This window comes from Solea solea, chromosome 20, assembly GCF_958295425.1.
Source record: "Solea solea chromosome 20, fSolSol10.1, whole genome shotgun sequence".
Taxonomy (NCBI): domain Eukaryota; kingdom Metazoa; phylum Chordata; class Actinopteri; order Pleuronectiformes; family Soleidae; genus Solea; species Solea solea.
In genome coordinates this window covers 14,940,182-14,960,201 of record NC_081153.1, presented here as the reverse complement: position 1 = coordinate 14,960,201, position 20,020 = coordinate 14,940,182, and the positions used below count along the sequence as shown (strand labels likewise).

Sequence of the window (20,020 nt, the reverse complement as noted above, 5' to 3'; positions counted from 1 at the left end):
GCGGTGCTTTCTCAAAATGTCCCTATTGGTAAACAACATCCAAGATCTACATAGGCTAACAAGACACAACATTAACACAAATGACAGGCTGACAGATTAGTGCAATAACCTCATCAAAAACGAGATTTGAGGACAAACGTCAACACTGACATTGCCCACATCTTCCATAAATATAATGCATAAAATGTAATTCTGAAAAACTAAAGTGCTCAAATGTAATAGGCTTTAAATCTAAAATAATAGGCCTACATGAAAGATTGCACAAATTTGAAAAAAGCATTTTCAAATCGTGATCTGAATCAAAGTAAACCTCGGTCTGAACCAAACTGGTAGTTTTAACCTGGAATTTATCAAGTTAAAGGAATACTTCCCCGATTTGCATTTAGCTTTGTATTACTAGAATAGGTGTAGTATTTTGGAAGAATTGTGCTTCCCAACCTCAGTTTCCCCTGAGTTGAGAAGTATCTTCATTCTTTTCATTGTTACGCGCCCACCAGTGACACTTGGTCCTGTTAGCGTAACTGTTAGCAAAGATGGCGGACACTGTTTACATTCTGGGAATGAGGTATAAAAAGTGCGGAATTAGCGTTGCAGTTTCAAGGCTCGGACCAAGTGTCACTGGTGGGCACATAACAAAAAATGAATGAACATAGTTCTCAAACTGCGGTTAGGAAGCACAATTTCAAAAATACTACCCCTATTCTAGTAATACAAAGCTAAATGCAAATCAGTGAAGTACTCCTTTAACTTTACGTTAGCATGCCAAACACCAATGTAATCTCATTGTAAGTAGGTTAGCGTCGGCTAGCATTAGCTATGTAATAGTGATATATTAGCAAATATGCGGCATCTTCCTGATGTTTCGGGATTTCACTGGAGGGACCAGCTCTGACCTGACGTAAGCAAAGATAACGATAGAAATTGAAAGAACGATGTACACAATCGCAGCACATGTGCACACGCAACATACAAAACAACCCCTCACTTCATTGCAATGTCAAAACCCACGTTTGAATAATGATAGGTTCAAGCTGTTCAGTAGGTTTAGCGTGTTTCTGCACAATGGCTGTGAGGCCCAGTGATGTTTACAAATGAGAGAGAGCATTCATTCCACAGATTACACATATTACAACTGTGTAGACAAAAGACATAAATCACCCAAAAATGATGTTTTCCCTCATAACCACATTAGGTTTTATGTCGTGCAAAAACGGGCAGAGTGAACAGCCGAGGAAACTTTGTACTGCGTTTAAAACCACAGTCTATAATTATGTTTCAAAAACACCATTGCTCATTTCTGCAATTATTCCCTCTCAAAGACATCCATATTTGTCACCACACGACCATAATTGTGGACGGCTATGATAAAACGGGATGACTTTCCAAAAGCATTAGAGTGAGCAATAGGAGAACCATCAAATGGATGACTGACAAACGCCCTGAATATGGCCGGAGCAGACATCTGTGTGTCACTATAAGGGAAAGTGTTCACATATGGTACTGTGTGCTTAGTGACTGTATCAGCAATCTCGGTACCAGGCACTGGCTGGTGTTTGTGTGGTCAGTAAACACATGATTCCCCATGGCTAAACATCACTGTTGCAATGGCTCAAGAGGAAAATGTCACCACTTGACACAGATCCCAAGTCACCTTGCCCTCAACAACATTTCCACACCTAAAGGAAAAAAACGGAGAAAAAAAAAAAGGTGTTTCCCAACATGCCCACAAATACAGGTACACTATCTGTCATTAGAATTGTGGTGAAATCCCTCTCTCTGTTGCCCTGTCAGTAAACACTGGTGTACCAGGAAAGCTGAGAGGATATTACCCCTATACACACCCACCCTCACACACACACACACACACACACTTACGTTTGTCCATAGTTCATTGTCAGCGTTTGTGCTGATAGGTTTACCTTGTTATCAAAACATCTGTGTCATCATTGTATTTGTGTCTTGACACAGGTGTTCCACTTTCCCATTAGCTGTGGTTTCATGCAGGTTACAATCATGCCAATGCAGAATTACATAGCCAACTTTTACAGTGTGTGTGTTTGATGGATGTCATTTTGTTCAATAGGTAAAATCTTTCACTTTGTACGAGACTGACTGAAGCTGTAGGCACCCGTGGCTTCCCGAGGTTATGGTTATGCAGGAATGCACGCAGATGTACAGGCTCTCACAAGTAGCACTGACACCTACTATATGCGAGGCACTCATTGCAAAACCATATGACCTTTTCCAAATTTCCCCAAAAAGCCCAGGTAGTCTGGCATTGTAGGCTATGATTAAGACATTATATGGTTCTGCACATGATTCACAACTCCACACCCCAGTGTATCTCAGTGAGGTGTTTTTGAAAAGCCTGCTGCAACTATTTGTGACCTTTATCAGCTTGTTGCTCGGCATCAAACATAAAATTGTGCAAGCCCCAGAGACTCAACTCAGATGGCATTGGTGGAAAATGGAAAAGGGAAAAACATGTGAAAAACCTTCGCAAAACACAACTACCCCCCTCCCCCCTCCCCCTCTTTCTTCTTTCTTAGAATGTTGCTATTTGCTTTGGGCAAATGGGCTGCAGTTGCACAACTGTGCAGTCATCAGCAGATTAAAACTTCTCTCTCACACACAAACACGCGCGCATGCATGTTTGTATTTCACGATTGTTTTTTCCATTCACTTGCTTTTAACAGACCCTTAAATTAGAAACACCTTGTTTTACTGCAGTGAACCGCCACACACACACACGCACACACACACACACACACACACACACACACACACACACACCGATCCCATTCCCATACCTGTAGTGGAATCTAATACAAGACGAACCTTAGTTTCATAAGAAAGCCCTACTTACTGGCCCCCAAAGCTTATGAAATTGTATTATGGCTTCAGATGTGTTATGTATCTTAGCTTTGTTTGTATCTTACTTCACAGGAGTCTCCCCTGAAGGATAAGCTGCTTTTAGCTCTTGTTATTCAGTCTGAAAAATGCATCTGGTCTAGATTGGCTCCATCAGGTGGGCTTTCCTCTATCCAGTGGCTTAATGATGGGTGGTGGTCCTCTGTTCCATATTTACTGTAATACCCAGGCTTCAGACTCATGGAGCTGATCTTAGCTGATGCTTCAGGGGAGATGCCCCTCCTGATATACATTGGATTACTAAGCAATAAATGAAAGAAGTGAAGGTTCTTTCATCGTCCCTTGGAAAGTCCAGACTCAAGTCACGAGGCCTAATATGTCTACAAAGACGGGACCCCACATACAGTGACTTTAAATGTCATGACGATCAGATAAATGGAAATGGAAATACATTTTAGAGAGGAAGTCCAGAAATAGTATAAATCAATTTCACTGGAAATCCCCTGTGGATAGTTCTCTTTGTAAGTTGGGTTCATAAAAAGTACGCTCATGCTTTCAGTTTCAAATTGTGGTGTCTTTTATTTTTCTAATTCCATTCCTTTAATTAATGAATACGGAATGTCCAACAAAAACAACAATCCTTGATAAACCCTTAAGGTATATCTTTAAACGTGTGTGTGTGATCATTAGATATTTCAAACTCGCCCCTGTATCCACCCTTCCATCCTTCATGCACAGTCCTGTCCTTGGCCAGATTAGACAGTTTTCCACCCCAGGGCTTGGCCATATGTGAGTGTTGGCTCAGTCCCTCATGTGAAGGTCAGTCCTGACGAGACATGTGAGACCCAGATTGTCACCCCTGGGGTTGGAAAGCAGGACTAATTGACTTTAAACCATGCAACATGACACACATCATGATGCAGTGACTGCACCACTGAGGGACAAAAGACAATTAGCGAGGAACGTGGTCATCCAGAACAACTTCCTCTGCTTGAGACTGGACTTCAGATGAGATTCAGTTGTGATAAAACACTGGTTGAAAGCACAAATATAAGTTGGAACGGATAACTGCCAAACGTCCCTTCTCAACATGAAAGACATGAAAAAAATAGTTTGACATTTGACATTTCTAAAGTGTTGGTTGTACGAGCACACAGACCACTTGCTCTTAGTGATAATATGGCTGCCTCAACCCAACTCAGTATTTTCCAGCTGTACACTGCTTACCTTCATGCATCTATGTCCAAAGAGGAAACCAGTCATTTTACAGCACGACACACAGAAGTGGTCAAACCACTGCTGGCTCCATAACGGAAAAACAGAGCAATATTTCTCTGTTCTTGTGGAGTATGTACAGGCCTGATGAAGCTGCGAACATACTCTTAGGATAGTGCAGACTTAGCCATGCATCGACTTTATTGGATTTGGCTTTCATTAAGTGGCTGAAATCCACTTTTCTTGTGTTCCTGCTGGCAGCCGTGTTATTACAAAGATGGAGTGTCCGGGACCCAGGCTGGTTCAGGGAAACAACAGCATGCTTGGCAGCACACTCCGTGAAAGTCAGTGTTGATAATGTGTCAGTAGTACAACCTAAACTATCTCCTTAATATGACTCCCATTTGTTCTTTGGAATACTTGTTCCTATCTGAGGGATGTTGGTCCTAAAATGAGATGTGGTCCTGCACATTGCTAATGTCAGTTCTGGGCACTGTTATTTTACAGTTATCAATATACACATCGGAGGCAGGTGCACAGTATATAAATCCAATCTGCTCATTACAAACATAGATGGTCTGCCGAAGGATTCATGTCCTTTTGCAGGAGAGAGCTGTTTCCTGTTAGCTGGGAAATGCACCATTATAATAGCTTTTTGCCAACGTAAGTGCACCTGGCTTTTAAAGGGAATGGGAGGTGGCACTTTCATGTTACTTACTAAAACCGAGGTGTAAAATGAAGTTTTCTTTCTGTGAGAGGTTGTTTGCCAGACTAATGGTTTACTGAGCTCGACCAGTTTATGCTTGGCTGCACTAATCAGCTGCTGGCTGTACTCAGTGGTTTCATATTTATCATGCAAACACAGGAGAGCTGCCTTGGTATAATTATGCACACAAATAAAATTGGTTTGAAGGAAGTAGCTGCAAGTCAATAATAAAGCAAACCAAAAATGTTCTTAAAGTGTGTTACATATGTTTTTTGTTGGTTTATGACCAAACTGAAGTGTTACTAGCCCACACATGCAAAATTGCACTCCTATTGAGCTCATTTCAATCAGGCAACCTCAGATTTGTGAAATCCTCACATAATCCTTCTTGCTCAGCCTCCACTCCACTTCCGATACTGCTTTCATTCCTGTTAGGCCATGTAGGGACAAATCATTGTGGGGAGGCGACTCCATAAACGGTGTTTAACGTGGTGTTTGATGAGACGTCCAGGGTTACCCGTTGATGGAGGCGAGCCAAGGGGAAGTGTTGTGCAATCAATGGGCTCAGTTAATTACAATAGATCAAACAGAAGCACCATAGCAACCCTGCCACATTTTCCAAAACAAAAGCCTGTGAGGCATTCAGCAGGCGCGGTGGCTGTGACATGCTGTTACGCATGGCTGACACAGGGACGATTAGCAGTGGTCCACTGTTTATTTCAAGGGGATGGTTGCACAGTGTGCATACTGTGATTGTTAGGACAGTCGACAGCATACATGGACCAAGCTATGTAATATTTGTTTTAACTGAATACTATATGTATACACAAGTATATATGTATATATATATAGACCGTATATTAGCCAAAACGTCTCCAAAAATCTTCTGTACTACTAGTTAGCCACTGTGATGTCCTTTGTTTTTTTACATACAGTTATTGTGTGTATTTGTCAGTAATGGATCACAACTACTCACTGCTGTTGGCTGTGCATGAAGCATGAATGACACTATAGCTGCGTTTCAAGTAGTCAAGGCTGCATCCTCCAAGTGTGCAATCGTCGTCCCGGTGACGCCAAAAACCGCCACAGCACCGCGGCGTAGGCTTTCCCAATTGTCGCACGATTCGTCTGCTCCTTCACATGCAGGTGTTTGCCTGCATGTGAACCTGTCAACTGTTTTGAAAGATTTTTTAATATATTTTTTTGTAAACCAGACATCAACATGACACAAGTCAGTGTTTTTGTTTTGTACATTGAACATGACTTGCAGACTTGGTGGAGCCTGGAGAGGAAGACAATTGCAAAACAATAATGAATAAATCCACTCACTTAACACACTGTTTATTTTTGTCAACATGTCTTTATCTAAGTACTTACTTTCAGTGTTTTTGCCAAAGCCAATTATGACTTGACCTTGTGTTTCATCGCTGGAACGAGATAATCCCTCATTAATCAAACATGCGTACACCAGAAATGTGGGCGTACCATCATTATCATTTAATTTATCACTATGGACATTGGTGTAGTGTACAGTCAGGCTTGGTGGAGCCTGAAGACAAATGCAAAAAAAAGAAAAAAAAGAAAAAAACTCTAAAATAATAATAAAAAAGAAGAAGAAATAATTATGATATAATTAGATAATATTAGCTTTTTTTATTATATAGGACGCAGCCCCTAACATGCTAAATTGAGATGATGGCCATAGTTAACAATTTCCTTGCTAAATACACTGTTAGATAAAAACGTTTTGACCCCAATAAACGAAGTACTTACTTTCAATGTTTTTTATAGTTGTAAGTTTTATACTGTATACACACAAAACAAAAAGAATAGTTTGGGTCGACTATGCAAAACACACTCACATAAATGTATTCATCTCAAACTTTGTGAACATTAGTCCTCAGTCGTGACAGAGACAGACACCCATGCTGTCAGTCTATCAGTTAGCAGCAGGCACCGTCAACAGGCCACCATTGATGAAGGTCTGTCTGCTTCAGACACCAGCTCTGTTCTAGTAAACTCATTCAAATTTGGCTCTCACATCTACATCACGAGCCAAACTCGAGAGCAAAATGTTAAGTTTATATAAAACTTTGAGTCGCCTCGTAACTTTGTCTCTATCCCTTTCTGTGTCTCTGACCCTGCCGTGCTCCTGTTTATTTACTCCTTCTCTCTCTCAGTCCTGCTCACCCATCCTCACCCGTCCTCCTGCCTCTACTTGTCTCAAATTCATGTCAAATTCCCCAGTGTACTTGTTATGTTTGTTTCTAATGCAGAACCTACGAAATTACAAGTGTCCTATTCTTGGATGCCTTCTATCAGTTCTCATTCATGTGTCAGAGGGCAGCGCTCGGACAGTAAAGTAACTCCATCTGTGTGTGTGTGTGTGAAGGCAGGTCAGTCATGAGAGCGGAGAGCCCACATTCCTCTGTGCAGTACTAAATCCTCACGGGATAGACCACATTAGTGGACTAGTTGTTCCCAGGCTGTCTCCTAGCCACTGCGACAGTGCAAGCGTACGTGTGCTCTCGTGTGCATGTCGTCGAGAGTCATCGCATGTCCTTGTGTGGCTGTTTGCGAGAGTCTGTGTGCCGTTTTGTGATGCTCCTGTTACACGCTGTGTTTGTGTAGTTTCAAAACACAGGTCCCACTGCCATAGTGGCTTTTCTGCCTGTGTTTTGATGTGCTGTGTGGGACTCACTATAATGGAGCACGGAGGGGTCAGTAAAGTATACAAGTAGAAGAGACGTACTCGAGGGACTAGCCGTCTTTACGGATTCTTCTCAACCTTGGAGAAATTGTACATGCATTCACACACACACACACACAGACACACACACACACGCTCTCTCCTCACCATGCTGCCATATACTAAAGTGTCCCTGAGAGACACTTAACACATCACTCAGCGACCCTGTGTTCCAGACATAGCTTTGACCCCCTGCTGTTGACCCGAGCCGGTCCTGACAGCTTCTCCTGTCACATTCTGTCTTTGGTTTCACTTTATTTTTCAGCTGGAGGAGAGGACGGCGAGAGGAGGAGGGGGGAGGGGGGGGGGATGATGAGGGGACACACTCTGTTCTGATTTTTCAAAATGTGGAAGGAGAATGCTGTCTTTGTTGTGCAAGAAGAGATGGCTGATCATTTTTTTTTCCCCCTCCACTTCTCATGACCAGAGTGCACATTTCGTCACTTCTTCAAATTCTTGTAAATCGTTACGTACCTGAGACATGGAGACGGCTTTTGTTTGTGGAGAGAAATACTTCTTTCATGTTGTAATGTGTGTCTTTGAGGACTGGGACATTTAAATGAAGAGTCACCACCGGGCCGTAGCACTATCTGTTAAATAAATGCACATTTAAGGAGCATGTGGCAAAAATATTGCTCTCTCTGCAGCAATATTGGCAACATATACGTTCACTTACTCATGTTCTACTGCTTTATCCTCCAATAAATATGTCAATAATTATATTAACCTGTGACCACAGTTCAGAAATAAGAATGAAAGAAATGTAATGGACTGTAGCAGCGACAAGGCTGATGGACTGTAGGTTATGGCTGATAGCAGAGTGTTATACTAGGAAGTGATTGGCTAACTGTAAACAGAAGACTGAAATTGGTCAATATGCAATTCTTACAATGACCCAGTGATTCCAGGGCTCTGTGTGATGAGAGTTAAGGGAGAGAAAAAACAAGACCGACAGACGTATCAGTGAACCGACTCTGACGCTGAGTTCCCATGCCGGCCTGAGCCAAAGCCTTTTTCACTGATCACATATCAGTTCTGTCTGATAAGCATCTTGCGCAATACGTAGATGCAACTCACATGCAGACACGCAGCGCACACACACACTTTGCCTCTCTCCTTCCCACTCCTTTTGAAAGCAGATGATTTCGAAATCATTAACAATATAGCCATGGGGTGGGATAGAGTGGCAGGTAGAGTATGAAGCCAAACCTGGATATCAGGTTGAACACATGACACACACACACACACACACACGCACATTTGCACAGGTCTGAGAAAAATTCAGTAAACATGATTTAATACGTATGTAATGCTCTTTAACTGGAATGTGACCTTAAACCTTAACCTTTTAAACACTGTAATACAAACAAGTGAATGAACAACCTTTTGTATATTTGGCCTTTCTCGGGTGTTTTGTGCGCATGAGGAAGTATGACCATACATCAGAATTAGTCTGTGGAGAGCACACACACTCGCACACCTGGCTTCTCACTTCCTTTTTTTTGTCTATGCGAACAATGATTGATGCAGCGTGGGGATATCCAAGCAAAGCCACAATCAGGCACTGGAAAAATAAATAAGAAGTCACTATCTCTTTCATCGCAATTGGGTGAAATATTGTAGCAAAGCACCGTGTTGAAACATACCAACATAGAGCAGATTTAAAAATATTGCACGCTTGTTAAAAGCAGAGGCATCTCTTCATTTAGCTTTGCACCTGTGATCCTGGACAGATTCAGCACTGCCCTTGACGACACATATGCTGCATTTCCTGCTGGTGCATGAATCAGAAATGGGAGCAGGAGCAGTTACTGTACACACGTTGGCAGCTTGAGGTCTCCTCTTTCACTAATGGGAAACACGTGACTGGAAGCACATACACAGTATATTCTGCAGATACACATGAAAATGCGTTCAAACACACATTATGTTATGAAAATGTATGTATACTGGATTCTGAAGATGCTTTCTTTTTTGTTTTTAATAAATGTGTATTAACTAAAAGAATACATAAGTACTTAGGTGAATTTTTCTCTTAGCATTTTTATTAAAATTGTGACTTTGCCTTTTTAGGATCTTATGGCATCTCTGGATGAATGAATCTCTGGATTCTTATACTTCTTATACATACAGTATAACTAATGCACATTTAAAGGGGAGTGGTTTAGGGATTACCTAAACTTAAACCATGTATTGTAACTTAAAAAATGACATATTTTAATTGTCTTTCATATCTATAGAGGTCTCCTTTGTTTTCTATTTCCTTTCTTTTCCTACCCCAGGGCAGTAACATATACTTGTTTCTATTTTTCCAATTTACTATTCCTCCATAATGGAGTTTCCATTGTCATTTTTTTCCTCTTCTGGATAATTGTGAAAATCAAAACATTGCACTGTTAAATTAAATTAAATTCACTGGGAGCTGTCAGAGCAACATGTGGACCTCTTGCAACACACATGCCATTCTAGGGCACAGGAGGCACACTATGCACATTCGCTCACACATGTAACTGTGTTTGCTGGTGTGAAATCCAGAGAACGTGGCGGGGTTCAGAGTTCTCAGAACACCAGAAACACACAGCGGGTCTACCAGAGGAATCAGAGTGTGAAAGCACGCATAGACACACGCAAACATACACATGGAACGGCGCGGTTGTTAGTGAGTCAGTGTGTGAGTCACACTCCCGCTATGCTGCCTCTCGATTTTATAACAGCCGCCAGCACGGCACTGTATTTAATATTCCAAAGCGCTGCACACATGCACATACTGCATATCCACTTATGTATATACTGTACCTCCACACACGTGTTCCAGCACTGTGTTTCCACTGAGTGAGGAGTTCCACTGGCACACAAACAAACAACACACTTGCCTCTTCTCCTTCATTCAAACACAGAGGCACACTCGTCATTGGGAATGACTGCAGATGAGTCAGAGGGGGAGGGGAGGGAATCCTTACTGCTTTGTGTGCCAGATCCAAGAAGAGCCAACCATTACGTTCCTGCACCATAGAAACTGATTCCATTAGACTTGACCTATGAATCACTCCCATGTACCTTTTTTGTTTTTTTTTGCGAGCTTTAGGAGTAAAATATGAACAGGTGTGTATGTTAAACGTCAAGTCAAGACAAAGCTCTGAATCTGTGTCAGACTCTCAGGTGGAATGTTAGATCCTCACCTGTTTCACGGTGCTACACTGGCAGAGCAGATCCAGAACTTTGGCTATTCCAGGCCCTCGGACCGTAAAAGCCAAGTATTGATCGAAACAGGGAGTGAACCACTTTGCAAACCAGACATGGCCCAGTCACTTTTTGTGTGGACATTGTTTACGAAAACTGCATTGTCATGAAGGTGCCGACCGAAAAAACGATTCAGCCATAAAGTCAAGTATTAAAAGCCGAGAACAGATGACGACGCAGATGTTTTTGTCTCACAGTTCAAAAGTCAGTTTTTGTGATTTACTCTGCTAGATGATAAGAGGCAATGCAACACACACACACACACATTAACTTCCATTCATTTGGACAGTCTAAACAAAGCATTATCCATAAAATTAACCATAACCAGTTAATGCTTAACTACAATTCAAATCTTGGCCCTAAACTTAACTAGTTCCTCAAAAATAAGGTTATTCTTCATTAGGACCAGGTTGTGGTCTCCATGAGGACCCTGACAAGCTCAGTGTTTATGCCAGAAAAAGGTCCTAAAAAGGTAACAAATATGAGCACATACTCTCTGGTACACAGGTTGAAAAGGAACAAAATGTCTTCATGTATATCAGTTTCCCAAATGATGCAGTACAGGTAAGAAAACTTTTAAACATCACCCTCTGGTGGTGGCCTAAAGAAAGTGAACAATCCTGTGTGGCTTAACCATTCAAAGAAAAGTTCTGTTTTTATGTGGATGTGGCGCAGCAGTTGTGCTCCAGGGAAAGGTACTGGATATAAAAGCATATGCGTGAAGGGGAGTTGAATTTGAAAGTGCAACTGTCCCTCTTCCCCCATTCTTCTCATTCTCTTGACATCTGGTTCCTTGCATGGATATCCCTGTTTGTTTTTCATTCTTTGCTTTTTAACAGTCAGTGAGTCATAACCGCCTCTCGTCTTCCTTTATCTCTTTGACTATTGGCTAACAAAATGGCTGGCCTTTCTTCTTTTTTTGGTACCGCTTTCATGTTGTATTGTTTTTGCTTCTTTTGGAACTCTTTCCTTTCCACCGATCATGGCCCGTTCTTCTACTCTATGATCAGGGAGTGGAGCCTTTAGGTTTATCTGCAATTGGAAAAGCTCTGTGACTCACGATCACACAAACATACACTTTATAGGCGATGACTCACTGGAGCACAGGCCACTCAGACACACGGTGCACTTAAATCAAACTGGTATGTGAGTGTGTGTTGGTTTGTGTTTGCGTACACGTCAACCTTTACATGCAGAAAGGTAAAATCACCTATGCAGCTTTTATCTTCATCAGTAAGATTAGTGTCAGTGTTGCTATAAGAGAGGCAGCTCTCATATCCGCTGTATTATCAAAACCAACTTGATGGTTACACAATGGCTCCATGATTTATACACATGTAAATGTGCATCTAACTGCAGTCTGTTTGTTGAGCTGATAATGGTCTTGACCTGTAATATATACAATGTGTGCCTGTGTGTGTGTGTGTGTGTGTGTGTGTGTCTGCCATGTCCAGGGGCAGGAAAGTATTCGTGAAAACATGGGCACAGTGGAGGAATGATAAACGTGTCGAGTGACTCATGCAAGACAGAGATAGGAGCCATCAGCTGCCTGTGGCAGCAGCCTCCACAGTGACAGACAACACATTCTGTAACACACATGCACACAATTGGGTCTTATAATGTGCGATGTGAATATACAGGAGCATTTCTTCAGGCTGCGATACACACAGTCAACATTATGCAAAATGTCCTTGACGTTTGCATGTCTGTGGAAAGGATGAGTCACTTTCGGTTGCTGTCGCCATGTAACTACCATCGCTTAGACTGATTCACACTATGAACCGTTTCTAAAATAACAATCAACGCTCTCTGCAGGCCTATTTATGCAAAGTGACCGAGGGTACACCATGTACGTATTAGTACAGAGCAGCGAATCATTGCAACATCATGGAAAATAACAAACTCATTTTTATTTATAAAGACGTGACACCACATATTGCACATCTTCGCATTGTGTGCAATATAAAAATATACAGAAGCAAAAAAAACCAAACTAATATTAGTCAAGAAGAACAAGCTCGCTTACAAAGCACAGCACAACAGTAAAGCACCACTTAAATACTGCTCAGATCACCTGTAACAGAGGGGATTTTGGCAATGACATTGCTTTTCTTTTACAAAAACAGAAACAAACAAAGGGATAATACATCTGGTAGAGCAGGTCGAGTATGGGGTTCAATCTCTCGCTGTAGATGCACTGTGTGAATGGCAAAACAGAAGACTAGAAAAGCACGATTATAAATACAGATCATTTTCACTGTTTTTTTTTAATTTAATCTTCTTCATCTGTGTCCTCCTCCTCCTCGTCCTCCTCCTCAGACTCATCTCCGTCGTCGTTGTCCTCCTCTTCACCTCTCGTCTGCTGACTGTAAGCTCTTTGTTGCTGTGACAACACATAAACTGTCACTGTACAACTAAAACACACAGCAGGCAGTCATTAATCACATTTTGGTGATTCTGAAAAATTTACGCTTCACTCGGGGGGGGATTGTGGTTCAGAAACGAGGCAAAACGGATAAAATTCCTCTAGTTACTTTTATTATTTTCACTTGATATAATATTATATGGACATAAATATGCCTAACACTGAAGGACCATTTTATCTGGTTGGCATCGGGATTTTCAGTCCCCCTTTTCTACCCTGTGACCCTGACGCCAAGTGTGTTTTTGTTTAGCAGTGACTGCAGTTTTTCAGAGATGATATCAAACCTAAGAAAGAATGGTCGCAATGTGACCCACGCTGCTTTTGAGGCGCAATCTGATGACAGGTGTAAACAGCAGTCTGCCTCTGTGCGCTAACTTTGGGACCTTTTCTAGATGGAAGATAGAAAATAAGAAAACACACCCAGTGTGAAGCCAAAAACTTCTCATCAGCAAGAGAAGCTGCTAGACTAGCTGTCCATACATGTCACAAATGCAGTGTGGTACTGCAGTAGTTGTTTCAAATGCTGGGGTGATACTGTGAACGTATGAGGAAATGTGTGATGGGTCTGATGTCATGCATTATGTTACTGGCACGCTATGACATGAGGAAATTGTAACTGAAAGATGGCTGGGATGATGCCACACATGAACCCTGGCAGAACTGATAAGCCTTGCTGTTATCGAGCACTAGTCACTTCTGGTATGAGGAAATCTACCGAGTTCAGTTTTTTTTATTTGATTTCATCATAACACTGAAACTCGGAACTGTCACAGTCAGTCCCATTACAGACTCGTGATCTTCTGAGGGAAATTCTAGTTTTTCTATCAGGTGTTTGGTGTCTTTGCACTGTCTGCATCTTACCTGTAAAGTCCCTGAAGTACTCAGAAAGGAGCCGGTCCGATCGAGGGAGGTTTTAGAATTAGCTCGTACTATGTCTAAGCGTGACTGGTAGTCAGGGGGATGCAGCGAACTCCTGAACACCTGCCAAAGACAGTGGGAGGTGCTAGACTTTTCCAGAAATACAGAGGAATATGAGCAATGCCTACACGCATTATGGGTCATCATAATGTAGGCACTGATTCTTTTTAAATCAAATGTGTGATAAAAAACACTCATATAAACGGAGCAGTGTGATACAAAAGTGATGTCATGGCTTACAAATCAAATGCTACAAATAAGAGTGGACATTCTCGGAACATGAGTTGTGTCATAATAACAATATTTGTAATTGCAATGATTGGTTTTGATTGTCATTCATCCCAAAACACAAAGTTTGGAGATATTAGGCTGTTTTTCGACTCTTTCAAGTAAGGGTTACTGTTTCAGCAGGAAAACAAAAACACAAAAAGGAATTAACTCAAGCAGTTAATTGGCTGTCACTGAGTTTTTGTGGCATGTAAACAAAACAGCTTGTGGTATGCCTCTGGGAGCACAAGAAGCTTCGATTTAATCCACACCAATGGTTATCACTTCGCCACAGTAAAATCCGCAAAGGCTCTTGATCAGGATTATCTTCATGCCTGTCATTTTCAGATGATTCAATCTCCCCTGCTTTGTACTGTGACTCACTGAAAAACAGCCTCGGCCGGGTGAGGAGTTTCGCTTCAATATGAATGGAAGGGAGATGATTCAGTGCAAAACACACAGATGAGATGGCGAGGGGTGGAGGGAAAATAGCACACGGGCATCTGCAAAGAGCAGCTTCACTTACTGAATATTACCGAGCCTTTGTTTTTACACGACAGCTCCTAAAATAGTTTGTCAAACCCCTCAAACAAAGCTGTGAACACAAGACGGTAGCTGGTATGACGCATAGTCACCACTGCAGGTTAATTCAACGTTACGACATCGCTCGAAGGGTGTGGTCTATTAAGTACATATGAGCAATAGGTTGATGAGTAATAGGTGAGACTGTGATAACTTATATAAATATAACCTAGAGGTCAATCGAGTACAACACCTGCATTGTGTAATCATCAGCTCTTTTCCCTGAGTACACGGACACATTTAAATACACATCCTTTTTCTCAATAATTGCACCTCAGTATCTCCTGCACACAAACATGCATGCTGGAAAACAACAGGGCATGGTGCATTTGGAGCAGAACCTACCTCGAGGTCCTCCTCCTCATCCACACTTTGAATGCTCTGATGGGCCATGGTGTACAACTCCAAGGCCTTCGCATGGAATGACATCTCCACTGTCACAAACTCACCGAATATTTTCTGTAAGGTGGCAAAAAAAAAAAGTACACATATTTCAATTCTGAAAAGCCTTGGACACTCAATTAATTTGGCGAGAAGTTCAGCGTGTGGGTAGTAATTTGAGGCGGTGAGCTCAGCTCAGCACAGCAGACCTTGATGTCCCGGATTTTCTGTTTCTCAAACTCATCTATGGTCTCCTCCAGCTGCCTGGTTGTCCGTGTGGCATCCATTGTGGCTCTCTGAAGCTCACTTTCAGCCTGGTGGCAAAACAAGAGGAAGTACTACATACTTCAAAACACATGGTGCTATTACAACAGGCTTCAGGCATCAAAGGCAAATGGCAACAGCATTCCTTTGTACTTGTTGATTTCATTAACGGGGAAATTAGATCTTGATGCGTGAAGTAATATGTATTTGGCAGTGTCACTAATGGGAAGCACCTGAAACCAGTATTGTCCAAAAATATTGCCGTACCATTAGTTTTACACCTGCAACACTCACTGACAAAAGCCCATCTGATATTGATATGATAAAATGCTCATTCCACAGGAAGGGAAAGCAATATTTTCTGCAATCATGTCTTACACAAACAGGCAATTTAACACAGAAACTTTACACACACACACACACACACACACACATAGAGAAACAGGAGTTCCAAAGAGATGTGGTTGGTTTCTACTTTGTTTTACTAAAGGTGTGTAGAACTGGTCCGGTGATGACTGAACATGTTTCTCCTGGAGAATCTGCAGTGTGATTGTGGGTTTGTGAGTCAGTTATAAGTCCACTCCCCTTATGTAATTATAACGAGTAAGTTGGGAGTTGTGCTTCTACTTCAATGTAATTTATGTGTCATCTTTGGGGGTAATTCAGCGGCAGTGTTGAGATACGGGGATTATGGGACACACCTGAGACTGGAGGCTTGGTCAAGGAAACATGGAAATACAGTGGAAAAAAACCAAAAGTGGTGTCCTTGTGAAGATATGGAGAGTAATCATTTTAAAACTCAATGAGATTAAACCTTTTTATATGTTTATCTTCCTGTTCAAACTAGTAGTCACATGCACTAAAATTTCTACGAGAACACGGAGGAGAAGGATACAATAATCTGCCTGTCTGAGGGGTTTCTTTGTCTGGTCCTCTCAAGCTGAGCCATCTGTTTAGCTTCTCTGTCTCTGGCACTTTGTGTCGTCTTCAGATCGTCCTGCATGGATGTACAAGCACACAAGGACACAGCAGCCATTACCAAAGTTAGCATCGATAGTGATTCAGATACCAAGGATATGATCTAACGAGTACTTGCTCCGCCTCAGTGTTTCTCAATCCAGTCCTCAAGCGCACGCTTTTTATGTTCTCTTTACTCAGTAACAGTTAGCAATGTTAAGCAAATTGGTTGAGTGACTAAATGTGTGGTTTTGTCTTTGATGAGAAATTAAAAATTAACCAGCCAGGTATAATTTCTTTTTGGCAAACACAATCTCTCTGTTCATCAAATGACTAATCACAATTATTCTCAAAGCAGAGTGATTCATTTAGCATCTGACGGCAAACAAGCCTATTTATATATTTTTGCACCTACTCAGGCAAATCAATGTATAGCCAGTAGAATTTGCCATTTCTCTGGTGTATACACTGTATTTTCACCTTCTTATCATCCTCTGTACATTATCAGTGTATTGCAATGCATATATTTTACATTCACATACCCTTACCAATATGTAATATTACTATTTATTGTAATTATTTGGTCCATATCTTGGCTGGAGTGACTGTAATGAAACCAAATCTGCCCCTGGGATCAATTAAGTATTTCTGAGTCTGAGAACATAACACTAAAACTGCACCACTGTGTGATTAAGAGTATATTTGTTTTCATCCTGGTCAAGAAAATGACACCATGAAGGGAAGAGGCTGGCTGTGGCATAAAAAAAACATAGTTTGTGAGGCATTAAGATATTATCATTAAATCAATACTGCACCCATGTGGCCATGCGGCAGTACTGACAGAAACTGAGACATTTATGATCCAAACTATTTCTTTATCATTTCACAGTGATATAATACTCCATTACTCAAGATCAAGATAAATATTGAAATTTGTCTTGGACAGCAGAGCCACTTCAGGAGATTATTCGATTTAAAAACAACATAAGTGAATGATAAGAATCGAACACTCCTGAGTTTCCTGAGTGTAATGAGTGTATTTAAGGATTTGTAAAACATAAAACCAGGGATCTTAACAACAAATAGATGAGATTAAAAAGAACATATTAAAGAATATTAAAACCTATGAATACCCCTAAAAACTGCAAAATAATCTTTGGGAGCTAACAGTCTTAGAGCAGGTTGTTTAGTAAGAAATGTGATAGAAGATGGGAGAAAGGAGAGCTTGTACTGATTGGATTTGTGTCTGATCGATCTATGCACTTTTACCTTCGAGAGAAGGTATATCAATACGGGATTTGTCATTCAGAAAGTACAGCTTTCTCATAGACCGAGTTTAGTGCTTTCAGTTCCTTGTTTCCAATAACCTTTGAAGCTATTGAAACCTGTCTTTCAATCTGTCTTTGATTTACTCTGAATTGTGAGGAGAACCAAACTACGCTGCCATCCCATATTTTCTAATGCTTTTCCAACACTGCACTATAGAAGGTATAAATTCTTGGTCGACTGAAGCCCTTTTTTTCTGATGAATAACTAGACCATAATGATTTTGGAAAGCATTTGCATTCTCATTTTGTGTTCATATAAAATGTAATGTCATAATTACCCTTTTACGTTTCACAACGTCACCATAACTTTTTAATGGCTCTATGACTTTGGCTTCGAGTCTTTCCACCTGCAAAGTAAACGGGTCCACATTAGGTTATGTCTTACTTCACACATTTAGGCTGTGGCTTTAAACGTATCATTTATGTTTTACCTCAGCTTGGCGGTAGTCTTGAATCTTGGCCAGGTGGTCAGCATACTGCTTCATACCCCTCTTTAGATTTGGCGTTTCTGTGTCGGCATACAAGCCGATCTCACGAACCAGGAGGTCAGCCTTGTCCCGCAGCCTGGCTGTTTTACGAACATAGCCAGCAAAAAGCTGGCACATCTCTCCAAAATGTTTTTCTACATTGGTGACGCTCTCCTGGATCCTTCTTGTCTGGTTGTCCCTGGAGACAGTGAAGGAATCCCAGCAGTAATTATGGTGGACAATACAATGTAATGTACAATATTATCAGGATTGTGATACAAAAAGCACCTATAATAAGTTAATTGTAGTAACTTTACCTTATGTGGCGCAATATTTGTTAAAGCCAGATTAATTATTGTCTTAATCTACACACATTATTCTACAGACTGAAGAGAACATCTTTGATTCTCACAGACAGATTTTCACACAGTAATCATTTTAAATATGTTTACTGTGTGATGTACAAATGAAAATGAGAATAATGATATAAACATTACCATTCCCTCTGATTTCACAAATCATATTGCAATCGCAATTCCAAAATAATTGCAATTAGATATTTATTCAAAATAGTTCAAGCCTACTATTAACTACTAACCAGTTGTTCATCTGTTTGTGCTCATGTTCTGACATCTTGGGACAAATGAAAACAATAAGATATGAGTATGAATCATCTGCCATCACAAATAACCAAAACAACGTTCTTATTTCATAATTGTCAGGCAATCGTAATAATAACGTTTATGTAAGAGACAGTTTTGACAAAAGGACGCACATTAGAGGATAACACGTTTACAGATATTATTGTGAGCAAAGCCAGAAAAGCAGCTAAATCAGCTAGTTGACCTACATTTATCTATTTTGAATGTACAGATCACACTCGATCCTCGCTGCTCTTGCTATGTTCGTTTTTATAACGGGTACAAAACACGGCTCCACTGGCTTTAACTGACATTAACACATGCTCATGTTTGACTCGTTACCTCGCTCTTGCATCAGGTGTCCGACTCATCTTCGCAGAGATTAACTAAATGAAATTGCGGCAGCGCACGACTACGTTTGTCCCTGTTTCACGCTAACTCACTATGCTAAAAGGCTAGCACGCCAGTCTGCCGTTTCCATGGATTCTCCCTCCTCCTCGCCTCCTCCCTCTGCGCTTCCGCTTCAGCAATGCCTTCTGGGAAATTGAGTCGTTAAGCCCTCAGTTTACTTTTCTGGCGTGACAGTAAATAGCCTTCTCTCAGAGATGGCAGTATCGTTTGATGACAGGAAACAGCCGACGGTAAGGCTGTATCATTTGTTTACACAGTTTTGCTCAAACGTTGTGTTATTGTTCCTGATTACTTTAGAAGAAATATACACGTAAAAGGAAACAAAGTACAGACTTGTAGAACATCGAGTTAACCATTTAGTTTTTCACTGAAAACCTAGAGACAAAATCCTGAGACAACCTACTTTGTCTCCAGTTTTTGATTAATCAATTAAACCAGAACTTTCCACGTTTTAGAAATGTAAGGTCCCGAAAAAGTAAGGAAGTTTGCAGACAACAATGAAATTGAAATAATCATGATCACAAAATTCATTAACATCATTTGTGATTACCATTTTGGCACCAGCGACACTCATATGGAGAATAAAGAATAAATAAGT

The 20,020-nt window shown here is 41.0% G+C and overlaps 2 protein-coding genes and 1 long non-coding RNA gene across 3 annotated transcripts in view; 1 reads left to right on the top strand and 2 right to left on the bottom strand.

Moving 5' to 3' along the window:
• triqk (triple QxxK/R motif containing) overlaps positions 1-20,020 on the top strand; it is a 128,703-nt gene that overhangs the window by 30,372 nt on the left and 78,311 nt on the right. The window lies entirely within an intron of this gene.
• LOC131447148 (uncharacterized) lies at positions 6,066-10,419 on the bottom strand. Its single transcript, XR_009234002.1, has 3 exons — positions 10,338-10,419; positions 8,016-8,131; positions 6,066-6,219 (listed from the first exon to the last, which is right to left on the bottom strand). It is a non-coding gene; the product is annotated as an uncharacterized LOC131447148 (long non-coding RNA).
• Positions 12,672-19,388, bottom strand: cibar1 (CBY1 interacting BAR domain containing 1). Its single transcript, XM_058618651.1, has 9 exons — positions 19,354-19,388; positions 18,335-18,569; positions 18,182-18,250; positions 16,514-16,615; positions 16,302-16,325; positions 15,564-15,692; positions 15,319-15,432; positions 14,068-14,187; positions 12,672-13,164 (listed from the first exon to the last, which is right to left on the bottom strand). Exons 1-9 carry the CDS (start codon positions 19,380-19,382, stop codon positions 13,054-13,056), a joined length of 933 nt encoding a protein of 310 aa, XP_058474634.1. The 5' UTR covers positions 19,383-19,388; the 3' UTR covers positions 12,672-13,053.